The 18,445-nt window shown below is 41.1% G+C and overlaps 1 protein-coding gene across 8 annotated transcripts in view; it reads left to right on the forward strand.

Annotated features, from left to right (window-relative positions):
• Positions 1 to 1,620: 1,620 nt before the first annotated feature.
• atp8a1 (ATPase phospholipid transporting 8A1) overlaps positions 1,621 to 18,445 on the forward strand; it is a 109,091-nt gene continuing 92,266 nt past the window's right edge. For 5 of the 8 annotated variants that reach the window (XR_015130387.1, XR_015130388.1, XM_086300679.1 and 2 more), the window contains exon 1: positions 1,621 to 2,011. Coding sequence is in view for 6 of the 8 variants with exons in the window: in XM_086300679.1 (XP_086156805.1) it covers positions 1,963 to 2,011 (49 nt within the window). In the remaining 2 variants the exon portion in view is untranslated. The remainder of the gene's footprint in view (positions 2,012 to 18,445) is intronic. The other 3 variants (XM_086300712.1, XM_086300693.1, XM_086300671.1) reach the window with 1 other exon arrangement.

Here is an 18,445-nt window from a genome sequence, read left to right on the forward strand (position 1 = left end):
TATACTACAGTCTGTTTACAACTGTTTGATCCTGTTATTTTTGACAGTGTTTTCACCAATCTGTCACTTCAAAACTCTTTCATTTGTTGCTTTTTTGCATGAGTTTATTTTTACATCTTCCCAGAACTGCTTATTGTGGAGATGACTGATAATTTATTTCATTAGTTTGGGTACTTGTAAAGAAAAATGCACTGTTCTATTGATCAGAGACATTAGTTTTGACACAACACCCGTGTGCCAGAGTGGCCAATCCATACAGACATTTTTGTCAGTTTCTTTTTCTCTGCAAAAGATTATGCTGAAGGTAAAGCCTCAGGACTTGTTAAAGTCTCTGTATAGATGAACCATGTGTATTTTTGTTGTGCGTACATATTGAATGCTGGTGAATAATGGTAACTGTTGCAGCATCAGAGTGACTTGCAGATTGATTGCAGTTCTCTATCAGTGCATTTTTTTCCTGCGTTTAACGGAAAGTACAGTGCAGTAATTCAAACACGTCCTTTACTTCATACATGTGTGGTACAATATATTAACATCTTATTTCTGTCACTATAAGACAGTTTTTATTGCTTTAGCGATTCAAAGGTTAACACTTCCTGGATATCAGTGTTTCATCACTATTTGAATAGGATTAGGGTCATTTTTGCAAGAGCAAAATCCACAAAATCATCACACACATTGAATAAAATGGCCATAAATGGAATTAATGACACTGTAAAGCTTATGTGTCACTTGAGTGCCTCTAATTGAGAAAAACAAAGCAAGAGTAAAAGGAGAAAACCAACTTTTATGAGCACATGATTTTTGTTAAATATTAACCACTGATAAAATCTAACAATGTGTAATCTTGTAAAATGATACTTAACGGCATGGGGGTAAGCTTTAACCCCAGCTATTAATGTTGGCAGTGCTTTTGTAACCAACTCTCTTTCTCAAAATGTCAGTATTCAGTGTTCATCTTTATTTGCCACGATTTATACTTATTAAATAATAACCACTGTGCTATGAATTACGCTTATCTGAGAAGTGACACATTAACAACAGCAATGAAAACCAAGAAGTAATTAGGAAAAAATATGTGCTTTTTGTAATATACTCACCTATGTTTGAATAGGTGAGTTGTACCGACAGATGTACAGATATAGTGGCGTGTATTGCAATAAATAAATAGATAATAGAGATGAACGGGGACTTTCCATGAATGGAAATGAATTTTGTTTTATAAAACAAAATCTCCTACTGTAGTTTTATGCATACCGGTCCATTAAATAGTGATTTCTATTTGCTGATGGTGCACAAAGCACGTTTGATACACGAAAACATGATTCCGTTCTAATAAGCCAACTCCCAACATGTGTATGTCTACCGCGAAGGGGGGATGTGCTTACGCCAACCAGCAGTTTCAAGGCCATTTTAAAACAATAATCTAGCATTTTAATGATTATGGGCGACGGGGATTGAAGTACAGCACTTTAGCCTCTCGATATTATCAGATAAATATTATTTCTATCACTTCTTTTAATTCTAGCCAAGGCGTAATTACGGTTATGTTAATGTGTTAACCCCTCCCGCTATTTCTGCAAATGGTACAGTCCATAATGTGAAGCGGCAACGTCCCCCTCACTTCAGTTCATGGTTAGTCCGTGTCCACTCTTACTATACCAGGGGGGCGTCTGACGGCTTCAGTCCGCCGTGCGAACCGAGATGCTGGGCGATGCATGAAGCGGTGGGCTCCTGAGCATGGTTCTGTCACCAACCGGGAAATGAAAGTTGGCAATTCCTTATGTAAATCTCTCATCAGCAGTGAACACGCATCAGCTCAATCCGCATGAGAGAGATTTTGATTTTTTAGCCGTAATTTTGAAATTCTTTGACGGTTGAGGAGCAGCAGCCAGAACACACGGGGCAGAACCAACACCGCGGCCACTTGACAGGTGCCGTTGCCCGGCTCTGCGTGGAGAGATGCCGCCCGTCCAGAGAACGATGTCTGATCTTCGTACTCGGGCGGAGGGTACGTAGGAATGTTTTTATCTGTTTTATATTTTCGAGACCAGGCGAAGAAAAAATATCTTGTACATTATTACCTTCTTCCTTGCTAGAAGGCCGGCCGACAGCTCTGTGGAAGTGCAGTAACTCGCTAGCTAAAGCCGTGATTAACGGTCCCCCCGAATAGGCGTAAATAAGACCCGAGGGAAGAGAGGGTCGGGCGGTTTGGAAGTTTTCTATGAGACGTTCAAGGGAAAGAACTCTTTCAAGTTAAATGTTAAAAATAATAAGTTAGCCTAAAGTGAAAGTGATAGAGGAGAAGGGGTTTCGAGACAAAGGCGTTGTCACAGTGAAGCCGCTGAAGATTGCACCTGACCCCGGGACAAGCCATATCCTACCTCTTAGGAATCACCCCATCATCTCAGAAAACAGATTAAGTTGTAGCTTACTCAAAGTATCCACAAGTGTCCAGCAAATGGCATCTACAACTGTGTGGGTCTAATAATGCAGCCATTGTGGTTCAGCTGGGGCCCCCCACTCCTTCCCTGCACCAAGAACTTTCCACTGCATCTCTATTGTGTTTGGCAGGGAATGAAGATGCAGACACATAGGCATTACCTAAGTGATTTCCAAACACAGAAGTCTACCTACCTGCTGCAGGTGTGCAGACTTGTGCACCTGCAGCCAGTCTTTAAATCCCTGCAGTCACTCATGTGAGGCTGACATTGACCTCTGACTACTCAGGGCTTTGACTGGATTTATCTGCAGACATCAATAACAAAAACCCATTTTTTATGATGCCTGCTGAAGTTTCTGTTTCTCTTCACAGTAAATGTAGCAGCGCTGTTGCCACTTGATTTTGAAAGGCTTGGGCTTGATTTATAGCTGCAGAGGTCTGGGTAATATCTCAGTCTGAGTTATTGCTGTTGAGTATATAATTTTGGCCCCTAAGGCAGGCGGGCTGGTCTTGTAAAGTGAATTAAAATGAACCTTTTCTAATTTGTTTTTGTGTGCATCTAGATGAAGTCGTTGCGTAATGTCTAGGCCACCTTATTATACATATTATCTGCTTTGTAATTTACCAGCAGTGTTTTGGTGTAAGTTTAATGTGTTTTTCACTCCTTTTTTTTCAAAAAGTGACCTTGTTTAACAGCATATTAAACATGCATATGGGGGGCCAGAACTAGACCATCAAAGGATCTACCTGGCTTTGCATAGTGTGGAAGTCTTTAATACTACAGTTTCTTGATGAAGCGCATTGTTAATCCTTTTGAGTAACATGTAGAGTTCGTGAAGGTTTTGTACCTTTCTGCTGTGAAGGTACATGTGCTGATATTAGACTCAATGAATGTGGAAAACCGAAATACAGTTTTAAACTTCATTTATATTTCTTAAGATATCTCAGGCTGTTTTCTGAATGGATTACTCATTGAATTAGAAAAAATATTTAACACGGAATTATGCCTTTTGTTCTATGAGACGTTTTTAAAGGGTTCACCGTTTCTTTAAAATCCCATTTGTGGCCTGGGTGAAGGCTTTAAAAATGAATTTGTTTACACCAAAGAAAGGGAAAAATTTGGAGTGACGCTTTCTTGTGCGGTGGTTTTACCTTTCTGGCCCACATGAGATCAGTTTGGACTGCATGTTGCCCATGAACTAAAGTGAGTTTGACAGTCTGACTCTAAATAGACTGAGCTGTAAAGATACAAGCAATGTGACTTAAAAATTTAGATGCTACAGATGAGTTAAATAAAACGTTGATCGACTTGTGAATTTCTTGAAATGTTATCATCAGTTCATGATGGTTAAGCTTGGCTTTCAAAGTTTCGTGTACCTATAAAACCGTGCTAATAAAGCAGCAAATTATATTATACGATATTGCAGCAGAATACACTGGGGGTAATATTGGGAAAGAAAACATCTTTTCCTAATGGTTTTCTGAAGATTTAATTATTGAGTGTCTCTCCACTATCCAGATACAAAGCTGCACTGGAAGTAATCGGTCCACACACTGTATGCCAGTCCATACTCCCAACAGATGGTCTTGAATCGTAGAGGTTATTTGCTTGTTCAGAGATTTGTCATGACTGTGTTTGGGTTCAAGAGTCTCCTTCGTTGGATGAGGCTCTCGTCTGTTTTGCTTGATTTTTATCTTTTATTTTCTATTTTATTTTACTTTTTAGCCCCTTGAACAATGTTTGGTTGTCAGTTTCAACCTCTACACCTTCTTATAAGCATTGTTCAAGTGTAGCATGTCTTCAGGCTACATTTATAAAAACTCACTCCGTACACTCCAGCCTCAGACACCTAATATTGGAACACTTCAGGAAAGAATCGCTTTCAGCTTGCATTAAGCTTATGATCAGCCCTGTGCAGCAACATACGAATGACTAACCTCTTGCTACTGATAGGTTCATCTCAGATGTTCTCTTGGCTGAAGCTTTGTTCGTTTTCCACAGCTTCCTTCCTTCCTTCCTTCTTTCCTTCCTTCCTTCCTTCCTTCCTTCCTTCCTTCCAACATCATTAGATTTGTCTCTGGGGAATTGCATGCACTTCTATTGAGAACAATTTCACCCTCATATTACACATTGCTTGTACTAAAGTGTATTACTCAGTAGTTAGACATAAGGTAGCGCATTACTGTATGCCAGCCAGCCCTTTGGACGTCTTTGTTTACATCCAAAGGTACAGCGGTGTTGTAAATTCCAGTTTGTTAGAAATACTTAAGTGAGAACATTGCATATCATTTTTAGTTTTTAACTGTCAATCCAACACAGTGTCAACTTGAAACTTTGCTAAACCGCAAAAATCCTCTTTTTCATGGATGCCTGGACATACACCTTATTGTAACACTTGTGAGAACACACACACTAATCATTTTAATGGAGATGGAAGGCTTTGGATACAGGGCCTCAGTGTTTGTTTGCTGAACTGAAGGAACGTTTAGGCCTGGCTAATGATGTCAGCCTTAACAAGCAGATTTGGGGCAGACAGTTACAATTAAGTAAATATAAATTCACGACTGCTTACAAAGCAAAAGACGACAACAAAAATCGAACTAAAAACGATGTGACTTTGAGTCAGCGTCCTTCACAAAATGTTGCACTGAAACTAACTGAAACTGAACATTTTCAAAAAAGAGTGGGTTTGCAGATATGAGCAACTCCACCCTGGAAACTAACTGAAAAGCAAATTAAAAACTCTAAAGAAAATACAAATAAAAAGTAAAACTGTAATAGCTCTCAGACTGGAATTTGAATATCCTCTTGCTGAAAGGTGATTTGCTTGGCGGTAGTTTTGTCTGTTGGTCCTAAAATGCCACTTGAGGGCTGGTAACTGTAACGCAATTTGTCATCCTGCGCAGCACAACAGAAATGATGGATTTTCGCTGACGAGCTTGTGCATTATAGTGGTAGAAATCTAAATAATTAAATACGACGAGACTGTATAAAAGTGTTGACCAATGCGGAGCCTGCTGCAGTCAGAGGAACAAACAGATGAATTATGCAGCAGCTATTGCTGTCACCATTACACCACCTTTTTAGGTTACAAAGAGCAAACAATTAAGCTTTTCAAATCAAATCAAATCAAATCACTTTTATTGTCACATCACATGTGCAGGTACATTGGTACAGTACATGTGAGTGAAATTCTTGTGTGCGAGCTTTCACTTCACTTGGCTTTGTGTACACTCTTATCCGCCTGCTTCGGGGGAAATTTCTTTCAAGCATCCATCTCAGTGTTGGATTGGATCACCTTCCGTGCTTCCAGGTTGATGGCCTGTGCTGCTGCTGCTCTTGGATCAAGTATTTTCCAGCCTCATGGCTCCATATCCACTTCCACTGTTTTGCTCAGTCATGCGTCTGCTCAGCAGCGTTTCTTTCAGTTGTTTTTATGAGAGCCTGAGCACACTCCCCACCCTTCAGTTTTATATTTTAATCACCACTGTGCATCAGGCAGGCTTCCATCTAGAAAGGGCAGCCCTCTGCCAGGCTTACCACCTAATCCATCAGCAGCCTGTCCGTCAGCCCCCTCTGTGCTGCACACTCGCCAGTCTTGGCCACCACGTGCAGCCCCACTCCTTGTCACTCTTCTCCGCTGTGCTGTGGAAACATCCGAGATCCCTGCCAGCCTGTTCCTCGTGTGTTGCCAAAACAACCTTATCTAAGACAGTTGGGATGCAGGTGACATTAGTGCTTATCAGCACGTTTAATGTATGATTCTACAGAGACAGACAGCCACTGGCAAGGCAGCCAGGGAATACTTAATTATATATAGAAAAGCCAGCACTTTCTATAAGCCCAGATAAGTGACATTAATATTTGTGAGGATTTACTTTCAAGTTCTTTCCTAATTTGTTTAGTGTTAATAACCATGTCAATAATAAATCTGTGTCTATGGAAGAGACAGCTAAAAACATTCATCAAAATGTAATTTTATTATTTATGAGCTTTTGTCTTAAAATCTCAGAAAATCCAGCATCATGTAGTGCCCATGAGGGGCAGCACAAAATTTGTTGGAGCTTTTATTTTGAAGGTCGAACAAAGCTTCCTGTAAAGCTCGATGGTCATCAAAACTTTGATATTTGTATAATAAAGCATCAATTCTAAGGCTATTAAGGTGTGCTGAATGGGTTCACAGCTGCTGTTTGAATGGCCTCTGACTCCACGCACTGACCCCGATACACAACCACAGGTTCAACCATTATGAGGTTTACTGAATATTTATGTTCTGTCACGAAACTATGTTGTTAGCACAAACCCCTCTGAAACCCTACGATGTAACCTGACCTTTACCGCTGTAGAAATGTAACTGCATGTCATGTTGATGCAGCCTGTAACCATAGTGATTGCCATTTTCAGTACTAGCAATTCCTCCTGTGCATCTCCTGCTACTTTCTCAATATTTTTTATATTTGTTGGAAAGACAAGAACAACGATTGTCTCAATATAAGGAGCCTGGCATCCTTAGAAGTCAGCAACATCCTGTAGGAACATTGCCAAAACTGTCTGAATGGATGTGAGGGAATGTACAAAGGAGTGGAAAAAATTGAAAGACTCTGGGGGGGGGGAGACCACAACAAAGAATGGAGACCCAGAAGTGAGTTTCTATCGGCTGGCACTGCGTATAAAATGCTGGGACATGACCACAAGGTAACACATAATGCACCACGCACAAGCATAAATGCCGGTAGTGACATCGGCCACTTGGTAGGCTCTACAAAGATTCACAGCAGAAGTCTAAATCAGGCCTTAACCAAGATTTATGGTCCAGCAGAAGTAGCAGGTTCGCTGACGGTTTGTTGTCAGACGGAGGCAGTGCACAAAGTTGTACAGCTGGTCTGTGGGCCACTCCTGCTTGTGCTGTTGGTTTCTCGACCAGCTGTGCAGAGGTGCGAAGTTTTAACATACAAAGAGGTGAAGTGAAATCAGGTGTTAGAAACAATAAGAAGTGTCCACTGCAGCCACTGCTGTGCATTTCATGGTGTATTTTTTTGATCTTTAAAGGGTTTTTGGCAGTTCTGCTGCCTCTTTTTTATTTGAGCCATTTGTCAGTATGTTGACATTCTGAAGATGTTTACATCATCCACTTCCAGCAACGTGCAGTCAGGAATTTTTTCATTAAATTCGCTGCGAGTGGCAGGAGCTTCCCAAGTAAAAATGCTCATTTGAAATGTTAGTAGGTGAAATTCAACATTCGTTTCAAGGTATTTATCACACACACAGAACAAAAGGTGATTTTGTGGTTGTTTTTGTTGTTTTTTGTTTTTTTAGCAAAACAAACATAAACCTTTTTTTTTAATGTGTTCCAGGCTCAGAATTCAGAGTGATGTGATCACTGATGGTAACATTTCCAGGAAAAAATCAAAGTGCAAAAACTGTAAAACATGAAGACGTGGATGAGCTGATGTAAGTTTTGTGGGGATTTCCCCAAAGCTGTGAGTCAAGTAACTCATCAAAATTTTGGGGGGAGAAGGAGAATAATAGTTCTTCAACTCTCATTACCTTAGTAACTACTAGGTAAGAGTGAGACATTATAGCCTACTTCTTCTATAATCAAGCTATCTCTACCTCACTGGCATTATCCACATTTTTTTCAAGCATATGTGGAGCAGGCTGTGCGCCCTGTAGCATTTTAATAAGACTAGCTGAACCTCGGTCTGTCTGAATAGTTGTAATAGCATGGGGAGGGAGACTGGAGGGATTGAAAGCTGCCAGTGTGCCTGGTGAATCACTGGCTGATAATAATGTGGCACAACACGCCACTAAATCCCCTTCCTGGGTTTGCTGGTGTGTCATATCAAGTTCCCTCTGGCTTCTCTACCCTATGTGACTTCACGGGACACATCCCGTTCTCCATTTTCCACTTCACGTCCTGCCTCCATCACTAACCTGCAGCCAGCCTAATATGTGTTTCTTCAGATACTCAATTTCCCTCACCTCAATGATTCCTCTCTATCTGCAAGGCAAAGTGGATGTGGCAGGTCACCGTGAGGAGGAACGTGCAAATGCATGTTCCCACTAAGAGATAGATTCAGAGACTAAGAACTTAGAGTTGGGTCTTCATGCAGAGACGCAGACTGTTGTACTGTTTGCTATATTTGTTGTTATGTTGATGTCAGGCAAGGGAAACTCATGATCATGATTTTGGTGTGAAGGCTATCAAAACCGTGGCTCTATGCAATGCAGTAAACTAGTGTTTTTTCTACTTGGCATAGAAACATGTGAATGTGACGGTCTTTATTCAGGTAGAAAAATTCAATAAACTCAGTTGTGCATTTTAAAAGCAAAAATCAATGCAGTACTGACCAAACTAAATATTTAGTTTAATGTTTTGTGCTTATATTACCCTTGGACTCTGTCAGAGTACCTTGGTGTGATAGACCAAAATAATGTTTATTTATCTTCTCATCTTATTCTAAAATTAAAGCCTCTGTTCACCAAGCTACTGACTTTAAACAGCAGGTGGGTGGAGCTTCTGTGCTCACAGCTGTGTACTTTAGATGACAGGGATTACTTGCACATACACTGACCTCATAATTTGAAAATGGTCATTTTTGATGTGAACGTCCACCACCGTAATAGTATTTGTATGACTAAAAATAATAAAAAAGCACAATAGGTTCAATTATAAGACCAACTTGGATTCAGTGTAAAAGCCACTAAATCCTTGATTTTATGGTCCCTAATCGAACCATCTGCTGAAATTGATTAGATCATTTGATGAGCAGGTTAGCTGACATCCTGGTTGAGTCTTATTTACAACCCACTGCAAGCCTGCATTGTAAATTTATGCTTGTAGAGATCCTCCATTCGTCTCAATTTTTCCATCAGCTATAGATGGGCAGCAAATCCTGAAACATGAAATAATCTCAGATACCTAAAAAAAGGAAAAAAAGAAGAAGAACCCATAAACTGTGTCTGTTTTTCTGTCATCGTAAGTTTTTGCTGCTGAGCAGAATTTTGTGCCCCCGGTGTGTGAAAGTGTGATACACACTCAGCTGAAACAGCAGGAAAATTGCAGCTAGCGTGCGTGTGCCAGGAGACAGCCAGTGTGACAGTGTCACAGTGGGATGACGAGGTCAGATGAAGAGGTGTCAGCGGGCACTCCACAGGAAAGCAACACCATCAGTGGCTGGGAAGATGAAATTCTCGCTGCCCTTGCGCCCCGCTCAACCATCCCCCACACCCTCCTCCCATCCCCGAGAGCGCGTTCATTATACGACAATGATCCCGTCTCAGCTAGGTTTACGTTCAGCTAGGTCACAGTCATGCATTTGCACATTTATGGTCAGTTTTAAAAGTATATGTAAAAATGTACTGTTTTATAATGCATCTGACGGATCCATCAAGGTTATCCTTGAAATCAGCCCAAAGACAATCACTGCTCATATTATTGGACTGTGGTGCGAATAATGCATGAAGTCATCGTTTCATGAATTTAATAAAAGCAGTGAGATGTGAATAAATAACAGACAATAACTTGCATCTACCTACGTTATCATTTCCTCAGTCAGACTGAGAACAGTTGATATGTTTTGGACATGCGTGACTTACTCTGTGCACTCGATGATGGAGGTGCCGGTTTAGGCCCATCTCACTGGCACATCAAACATGTCACATCAGGTCAAATGGCAGCGCTGGAACACTGGCACAGATTAGTTGTCATTACTCAGCCATTTGTAGATTAAAGCTATTTTTAGAGAACATGTGGCAGAAATTGTGTGGTTGTTGTTGCCTGTTTTAAAATCTGAGCCATGAACTAAATGTCTCATTATTTTGTAGGAGTTTCATTAAAATTTAAGATTGATTTTACATTTGTTCAACTTTCATGTTTGGGCCCCTGAAATCACATTCAGTCTGTGAACACAAAGCTTAAAGTGTGTCTTTGGATAATGCTAACTGCGCTGAGAGTCGTAATAAGCAGCCATTCACGTTGTTTATCTTTAAGGAGTGTCCCATTAAACCTGACATACGACCCATGACACTACAGCTGTCGACTAATCCATCTGGTTTTGCAACATTAACATGAGCCAAAACTTGCCAGATCCCATTACAGCTTGTTGTTCCTGTTCTTGCAAAAAACCAAAAGGTTGAAGTACAGAAGAGCTCTAGTTAAGAATATGTAAAGTGTTTTAGCCCTTACAATTGATCAGACTACAGAAGGAAATATTAGGTTTATGCTTTCACTGTTTACCATTAAGTTTTGGCATCCGCCCCTAAAGAACAGGCTGTCATGTTTTTAACCATTTAATTGAGTTCAAGTTGAGTTACTCAAGCATACGACACCGTTTATTTGTCAAATAGCCAGAAATACCACAAAAAAGGCATCGACACACTCTTTTTTGAATTTCCTAAATAAGTGGCCCACTCATGCTTACACGGACAGCCATTTTGAGCTTGTTAGTGTGTTAATGTTCACACTTTGCTTAATACAGCAAAGAGAGAGAGATGGCACACAAAATCAGCAACAAGAGTGAAAACCTTTTTGTTTCCGCCTTAATCAACAACGAGTATAATAGGCATATCTACCCACCAGCAAATGGTGGTTAGATTGTTATCATATTTAGTTGGAGACCCTACTGTAAATGCATTCTTTATGCATTGGCCACTGAAATTTAAGTCTTTCCAAAGTATAAGTCTAGACTCTCCAAATAACTGTTTTGTTGCTTGCAGAGATGACAAAAAGGAAAAACGTTTAACCTGTGTGTGTTAACATTTTACAGTTATTCATTGTGATATTGGTTTATTGTCAAATGCCTGAATATAACTTTGGTTATTTGCTAGCGGTTGTTCAGTGAAGGTCTAAATCAGGGGTGGGGAACTCCAGGCCTTGAGGGCCAGTGTCCTGCAGGTTTTAGATGTGTCCTTGAAGAATACTGTAACTGAGTGACTGACATTCACAAAGTCTGTTTCCTGTGTCCATTCCTTTAAATTTCATGGCATATGCCTCTCTCTTTTATCATTCATAAAGTCATACACAGTGGAAAGGTTTCTCTCTCTGCAGATCCTCGCTAAGCCGAGCAGGGCCAGCCCTCTGATGTCAGTGCAAGCCCCAGCTGCCTCTGTTGTCCCTGCACTATCCGCCCTACTGTAGCCCTCCTGAGCCTATGAGGAGCCAGACGGAGCCAAACAGGGAGGGGGGATTAAATCTGCAGCTGCCCTGTTGTTGTTGTGAGTGCCGGTTACAGCATTGTGATCTGATAAGCGACTTATGGATGTTGCTGTTGCTTAGATTGAGGCAGTATCTATATTCCCCTCCAGCTCTTCTCCTCATTCACAAATGGCAGGTGATCGGGAGGGAGGGGGGCTTTCATCTCGGGGGCCTTGGTTCCCATGAATAGACTGTAGCCGCTCTGTCTGCTGAAATATTTATGTGGCATAAATGAATCATGTTGAGATCTGTCTTTGGTGGCGATGAGCTGATATAAATGGCGCATTAGGCTCACTGAGTTATGAGACTGAGACATCCTGAAGTCCAGCGGTTTGGAACTAATTTGAGCCTAATAACAATGGTAAATAGCCTCAGGTTAAGGTGAACAACGTGCAGACTGAGAAGGCTGAATGTTCTGCCTCACTCCTCTAGCTGACTTATTTGGGTACTTGTTAACACGGTAGTTCTGCATGTGTAAAGACAGAAGCAAACAGAAGCAAAGCCAGTCATTTGTGTGTATCCTGTGCTGCTTTTCTTAACAGAGTTTCTTGACTGTTTAGCTGCTATTTGTCTGTCTGTATGGGATCAATATCCGTAGCCCCCAGCTGCCTGCCCCCACCTACCCCGGGTGTGATTGAATATTTGCTTGGGAGCCGTGTTCTGGCCAGGTCACGTGCCTTCTCGGCTACACTTTATTGACAAGCCTTCAAGTCTCTTGCGCTCATTATTCTTTTAGAAGCTATTTCTGGACGAACAAAAAGCCTTTTTACGTTTTCATTTACCTCTAGACTTGCAGTGCACTCTAGCTGATTGACTAATGGGCCTTTCTGAAGAATAAGTCATGGATCCTCGTGAGTCATCACTGTGTAATTAAGTATATAATAGATGCTGGCCCAAAGAAGTTCCACGATGTAGCAAAACTGTGATATGATATCTTGATAATATCTGGGCTACAAGAGATTCGTTTGACGTCAAACATTAATAAGATACTGTTGCTAAAAATACATTTACTCCACAATAACTATTTCCATTTGATCATCTACTTGAAAACATGGATTAGTGCTATTTCTGTGCTATAATGTGCCTGACTGTCACAAGATGCAGTACTGGCTAATATACTTGACTATCAGGTCATTATGGTTCCTGTCACTGGGGCCATTATGTGCATTTTATCTTTTTTTTGTGTTGACAGTCATGCCAGGAATAATTTTCCACGCCCAGCACTCTTGCCTGACCTGAGCTAATATAGTACCATCGGGAGGATGGTAAATCAGCAGGGGTTGGGCTTATCGTTAACCTATCGTTAACAATGAGCTTCATTTGAAAAGACCCGGGATAAAAATGAGCTCATATTCAAGTGTGAAAGTTGTATAGATGTATAGAAAATAATTAGTCTTTCCATGCTTTTAGTATCTTAAACATGCAGAGGCGATTGAAGAGGGGTTTTCCTTGCCTGTCGGTTTCTCGGTGTCTCTGTGACCTGCAGCGTTTAGCAACAGGAATACAGAAACAGACGGGGGAAGACCAGCGTGTCTTGGCCAAGCCTTTCTGGGCCCAGTTTTTTCCCACTGGGCACCCTCTCCAAAATACGTGCGCCCTTGTGACTATTGTTCCACCCGTCTGTCTGTTGGCTGACACAAGCAATAATCCTGGCATCTGGCCTGCATCCAAAGTCATTACGACACTCGGTGGCATTGATCCTTCCTCTGGAGGCTTCCCCTCCAGAGCTGTGTGTGAATCTCCTCCCACTGAGCTTTAAATAGCTCTTTGTTACTTTTTTCGCCCTCTTTTCTTTCCAGGCCTCTTACATTATTTTTATGTTCAGTGCTATGTGTAATATGGGGCTTCAATTAATAGTTGAAAGGTGCTGTTATAAACACAGATTAAGAATGATGCCCACAGTGAATATCCACCAAGTTCACTATTTATGGTCTCTGTATTAATGTCAGGGTAGTTGAGCCGTGACATGCCTGCAGTTAATGACATTAGTGCTGAGAAAAAGCACGGTGTCCACCAGGGAATATTAAGAGCAGATCCCACTGAGACGTGCGGCTGTGGTTCAGTACATTATCTGCAGAGTGTGTGTGAACATAAGGAAAGAAAATGAACTGGATATGGTGGGGGAGGGAAACCATGCGGAGGCCTCTGTGGAGTAGCTGGGAAAAGTTATTTTAATGACCTCCTCAAATTCTCATCCCCAGCTCCTCTGGATGGTACTGTTGGCCTGGTGTGCTACTTTTAAATTTGTCCATGGTTACAGTTCCAGTGCCACTGTAGTAAAATTTTAACGTTTCCATTGTTAATTTGACCCTTGACCTTTAATTAAAATCCCCATTTCAAGTATAGTTTTTGCTCCTGATGTGATTAAAAGCTGCATATCTTCTGATTGGACCCAGTTTTCTCTCTATATAGAGCCAGCTCCTTGCAACATCACCTCAAGTTGCAGTATGTTTTAATGTCCCTGCAAGAGCGAAAACTGCAAGTTTCCTATGAGCAGCACTGACAGTGGGAAGGAAGAAGAGACCTCTGCAGAACCAGACTCAGGGAGGGGCAGCCATCTAATAAGGCTGTGCAGAGACACAATGACATAACACAAATTATGAAACAGAGAAGTTGAAAGTTACTGACATTCAGTAGTGGCATATAAATGCATCAGGAGTGCTTGATAGGCCAAAGTATTTAGTTTACCTCCCAGTTTGTCGAGCCCACCCCACCACTTTCTCGCTCTTGAGCTACTTTTGCTCTTAAAGCCAATTAAAGTGTTCAACATGTAGCCTTTAATTGGATCAGGTGTGCAAGAATAGTAGCCGTATCAAACCTCTTAAGGCTCGACAAGAACAAATCTTAACTCTTCTTAAGACTATGAAACATTCGTGGAACAAACTGGCTGTCATGTAGGGCTGCCACAAACGATTATTTTGATAGTCGACTAGTCACCGATTATTTTTGCGATTAGTCGACTAATCAGATCATCATCCATTAGACGTAAAACTACAGCTTATTGCACCAGCAGCATCTGCTCTTATATAACTATCATTAGCTTACAGCTTTAAGTGTTTAAGGTCTGTGCTAACTAAAAATAAAGACAAGATGATAGTTTATTAAATTTGAATGAAATTTGCAGATTGTTTCGGTGAAGATTAATAAACTCCTTGCTATCTAAAATATAACAGGACACCGGAGTAAATTCTGGAGCATCTCACACTTCTGATAATCAGCTGTCTGCTTGACGTTTATTCAGCTGTGTAAAAACTATAACTTTAATCTCAGACAAACCGATTTACTCAGGAACAAATAAAATACTAAAAAAAAGCCAAACAACAACATTTTAAGTTATCTAAGTGACTCATATATATTTAACCTGAGTAGCGAAAGACGGGGGTGGGTTTGAAAACGATTTGCGGGGAGTCCGGTGTTCTCGCGGCGCTAGTGAGCCTAGCCCCCGGCTCGCTAACGAGCTAGTGGGTAACAGACGTCTCCGAAAACGTCGGAGCGCTTTTGAAAATATGTGGTGTCCTGATAAACTGAGCAGATATTTGAGGTTTACACAGCTACATTCTCGCCTGAAAATATGTTAAACGTTTATTTTGTGACCCAGAAAGAATAATAAGAGTAATATTAAAACTAACTAGCTGCCGCCATTGTTGGAAACTGCGCTGGGCCGCGCTATGAATTCTGGGACACAGCTGCTTCTTCTTCTTCTTCTTCTTCTTCTTCTTCTTCTTCGGGGTTTAACGGTAGCTGACATCCTTGTACATGCAATGCTGCCATCTTCTGTTTCAGTCCGTTATTACACTCTTAAATCCTGCCACTTATTCCTGCGTCTTTTGTGATCGTACAAAGTTTCAAACGACGCGTCGACTATTAAATCAGTCGTCGACGATTTTGATAGTCGACGTAATCGTGACTAGTCGACAAATCGTGGCAGCCCTAGTGTCATGAGAAACCAATCTGGTAATAATCAAGCGACAACTGAGAGTCCAAGTCTAACCTTCTCTGTCGATTTACCCTGATATTATTAGGAAGATGAGACAAATTCATTCGTATCGCCCATAGGTGTTGAGAAAAGAAATACTTTGTCTAGATTTGGGAAATAATTTCTAATGAGGCTTGATTTTTTTTCTTTCTGGTATTCATCTGACACTGGAAGCAGAGGACACGTCAGCTCATGATGCAAACCTTGGTTGCTTAAGTGTTTGACATATTAGTGATGTATTTTGGATTAAAAGCTTGATTCATCTAACAGGGCAGCAAATAGCACACTGTCCTGGCTTTAGTCTAAATGATGGTGATGTTGACATTACACACCTTTACTGCACCAAGTAAAATACAGAATAGGTGTTCTTAGCTTCCTGTACAGTTGCTTGTGTCACAGTGGCTCAAAGGAGAGAGGAAGAGGACTTGGTTAAACAGCAGCATCACCAGCTGCAACTGGTGCATTGCAGCACCTGGTCTACCCCAGCACACCGGCTCCTGCTGCGAAGGCTCGTTCAGATACAGAGACGCAGCATCAATCACAGCTGCTCAGCCAGCTCCTCCGGCCTGTTATTCCACACAGGCCTTATGCTGCACTTAGCAGCTATACTATCCCTGTCGTTTTCACTCTGTTGCCAGTGTAGAAGGTAATTCCTTGATAACCCAAGCTGCTTAAAGACTTAGCTTCTTCACTAACTTTTTTTCTTGGTTGGATTTGTTCCCTGGTGTGTAGGCCATCTCTTTTTGGCATTGGTTATCGTTGAAATGCCATTGAGCAGACTTCCTGATGAAACTGAGCAACATTAGTGTGGGATTATTTCTACAAAAAGACACAAAATAAAGGCTGTTGTAGCCATCCATCAAAGGCAAATATTTATATGATCAACAATAACTACAGAAAACTCTTTGACTAAAGCATGGTTCATTTTACTCACACTTAGACCAACTTAGACTTGGACCAGCTATATTTGTGTGCATAGTTTTGGTCCCCAAAGGCCGCTTTGAACCAGGAAAAACATGATCACAAGTTAGCTGTGCTGTGATTTCTTTCCCTGGTAGTCTCTGACACTGAGAATTATTTTTATGACTTTACAGGTGGTGATATAAACCCATAAACCTACAGTGCTATCTTCTAGCTACACTCTGCAAGCAGTATTATCTTAACTACAGCATAGTAAACTTCCAGAAAGTCCTCCCATGCTGAAATTGCTTAATAATGTCAAAGTGCATAGAAATGGTTCCTTATGCAGACTAACATATAACAGGAAGAAATTTGCTGTAGTTTTTGCCAGTAGCTCTCTTCTCATCCAGCCCAGACTCAGTGAAGCAGCAGGCCTTTAAGTCAATGTCCTTTCCTTCACCTTTACTCAGTGTTGTTACTCACTGCTAAGTACCTGTCGTCCCAGTGTCACCAGGTGAGCTCTTGGCTGCAAATTCAGTTTTAGTTTTGGACCGAAGAGGCGAGGCCTACTTTCCTGAAAGAGGGATGAACGCACATGCTCTTAAAGAGGAACCACCAAACCGTAAAGTCCGTACAGGATCAATGAATCAACTGTTCAGCAATATTATGTAATGCTGTGGTGTTGCAGGTCTTTCAGTGATTCTTTACATCACCCATTCTCTGAAACGATGTTCTTTGTGTAACACGTAGAAGCGTGAAAACATATTTCAACAGGTGCTCTAAGTCTTTGTTGAGCTGACCATATAATTCTGGGAACAAAGGTCATTTTGGTAAAAGAGTATACAGTGTGTTCTTGAGTAAATAGAACCTTTAATAAAACATGGCTTTAAAAGATAACAAAATATAATACTGGTGTTTTTCAGGGTGCCAATTTTTTTAGTATGCAGGAAAAACCCTTTTCTTCTTCTTGGTGCACAAAGAATGAACTACGAGAAATCGTTAGCTTATTGCAATATTGTTTACACTGTTCATACAAACCGCTTAATAATAAACAGGAAGAGCATTTACTGACTTAGTTGGTGTCACTCTTAAACCTCCTGTTGCTGTGTCCATCCATGGTTTGTCACCTCACTAATCCAATATACTACCTATGCAGATCTGTTGCCTCGTGTAACAAGGCTGTGATGGTGAACTCCCAGCCATGTAAACAACTACGGGGCATTTATTTTTAGCCCAGAGCACATGCTAAGGACAAAGTATAAGGAGGCGATGCTAGCAGTCACTCCTCAATAATCTATGTAAAGCCAAGTGGATCATTAAAATAACAAGTAGCTGTAATCTAAGATTCATGGTTTGTGTAACATGAGTGAGAAAGTGCTAAGTGAAAGGTGAGAGCAGAAAGGAAAATTAAGAGTGGTGACAGCGTGAAGTGTGACTTTGGAGAATGTGTTAGCGTTCTTTGTTTTGACTTGACATTATAAGAAAGACATACTGCAGGCAGGGGCTTTAGCAGCAGGCTGCAGCTGGGGCATATCCAGGCAGGGCTCTGGTTACAGCCCCTCCTGACACTGGGTTTTGTTGTTCGTGCTTCCTGCCAGCTTTCCTCCCTCCTACGTTTGTGCCTGAGAATGGTCCTTCTTTCCATTTTAAACACTGCGGCTCACCTTATCTATAGTTGTGAAAGCTTTGCTGTCTCCCTTTTTGCCTCCCTCTAACACCAACACACTGTATGCTAGGGAAGACTAGCCAGCATCCAGTGGATCACATGCATGCAATCTGAGTAGGAGTACTGTTGACTTTGAAGTTTTACATTAGCGCTGCCCTGTGAGCATTGCTCACGTCATTAATCCAGACATATCAATTAAAAATTAAGTATAGGGAAATGTGAACCCCAGAAACCTTAAAGTGGACATTTACAGCTCCGTGTTT

The sequence above is a fragment of the Aulonocara sp. 'chitande type north' Nkhata Bay genome, linkage group LG2, assembly GCF_057382095.1.
Source record: "Aulonocara sp. 'chitande type north' Nkhata Bay isolate Kocher_YH1m ecotype deep benthic linkage group LG2, A_spYH_male_GT1.1, whole genome shotgun sequence".
In the NCBI taxonomy this organism is placed as follows: domain Eukaryota; kingdom Metazoa; phylum Chordata; class Actinopteri; order Cichliformes; family Cichlidae; genus Aulonocara; species Aulonocara sp. 'chitande type north' Nkhata Bay.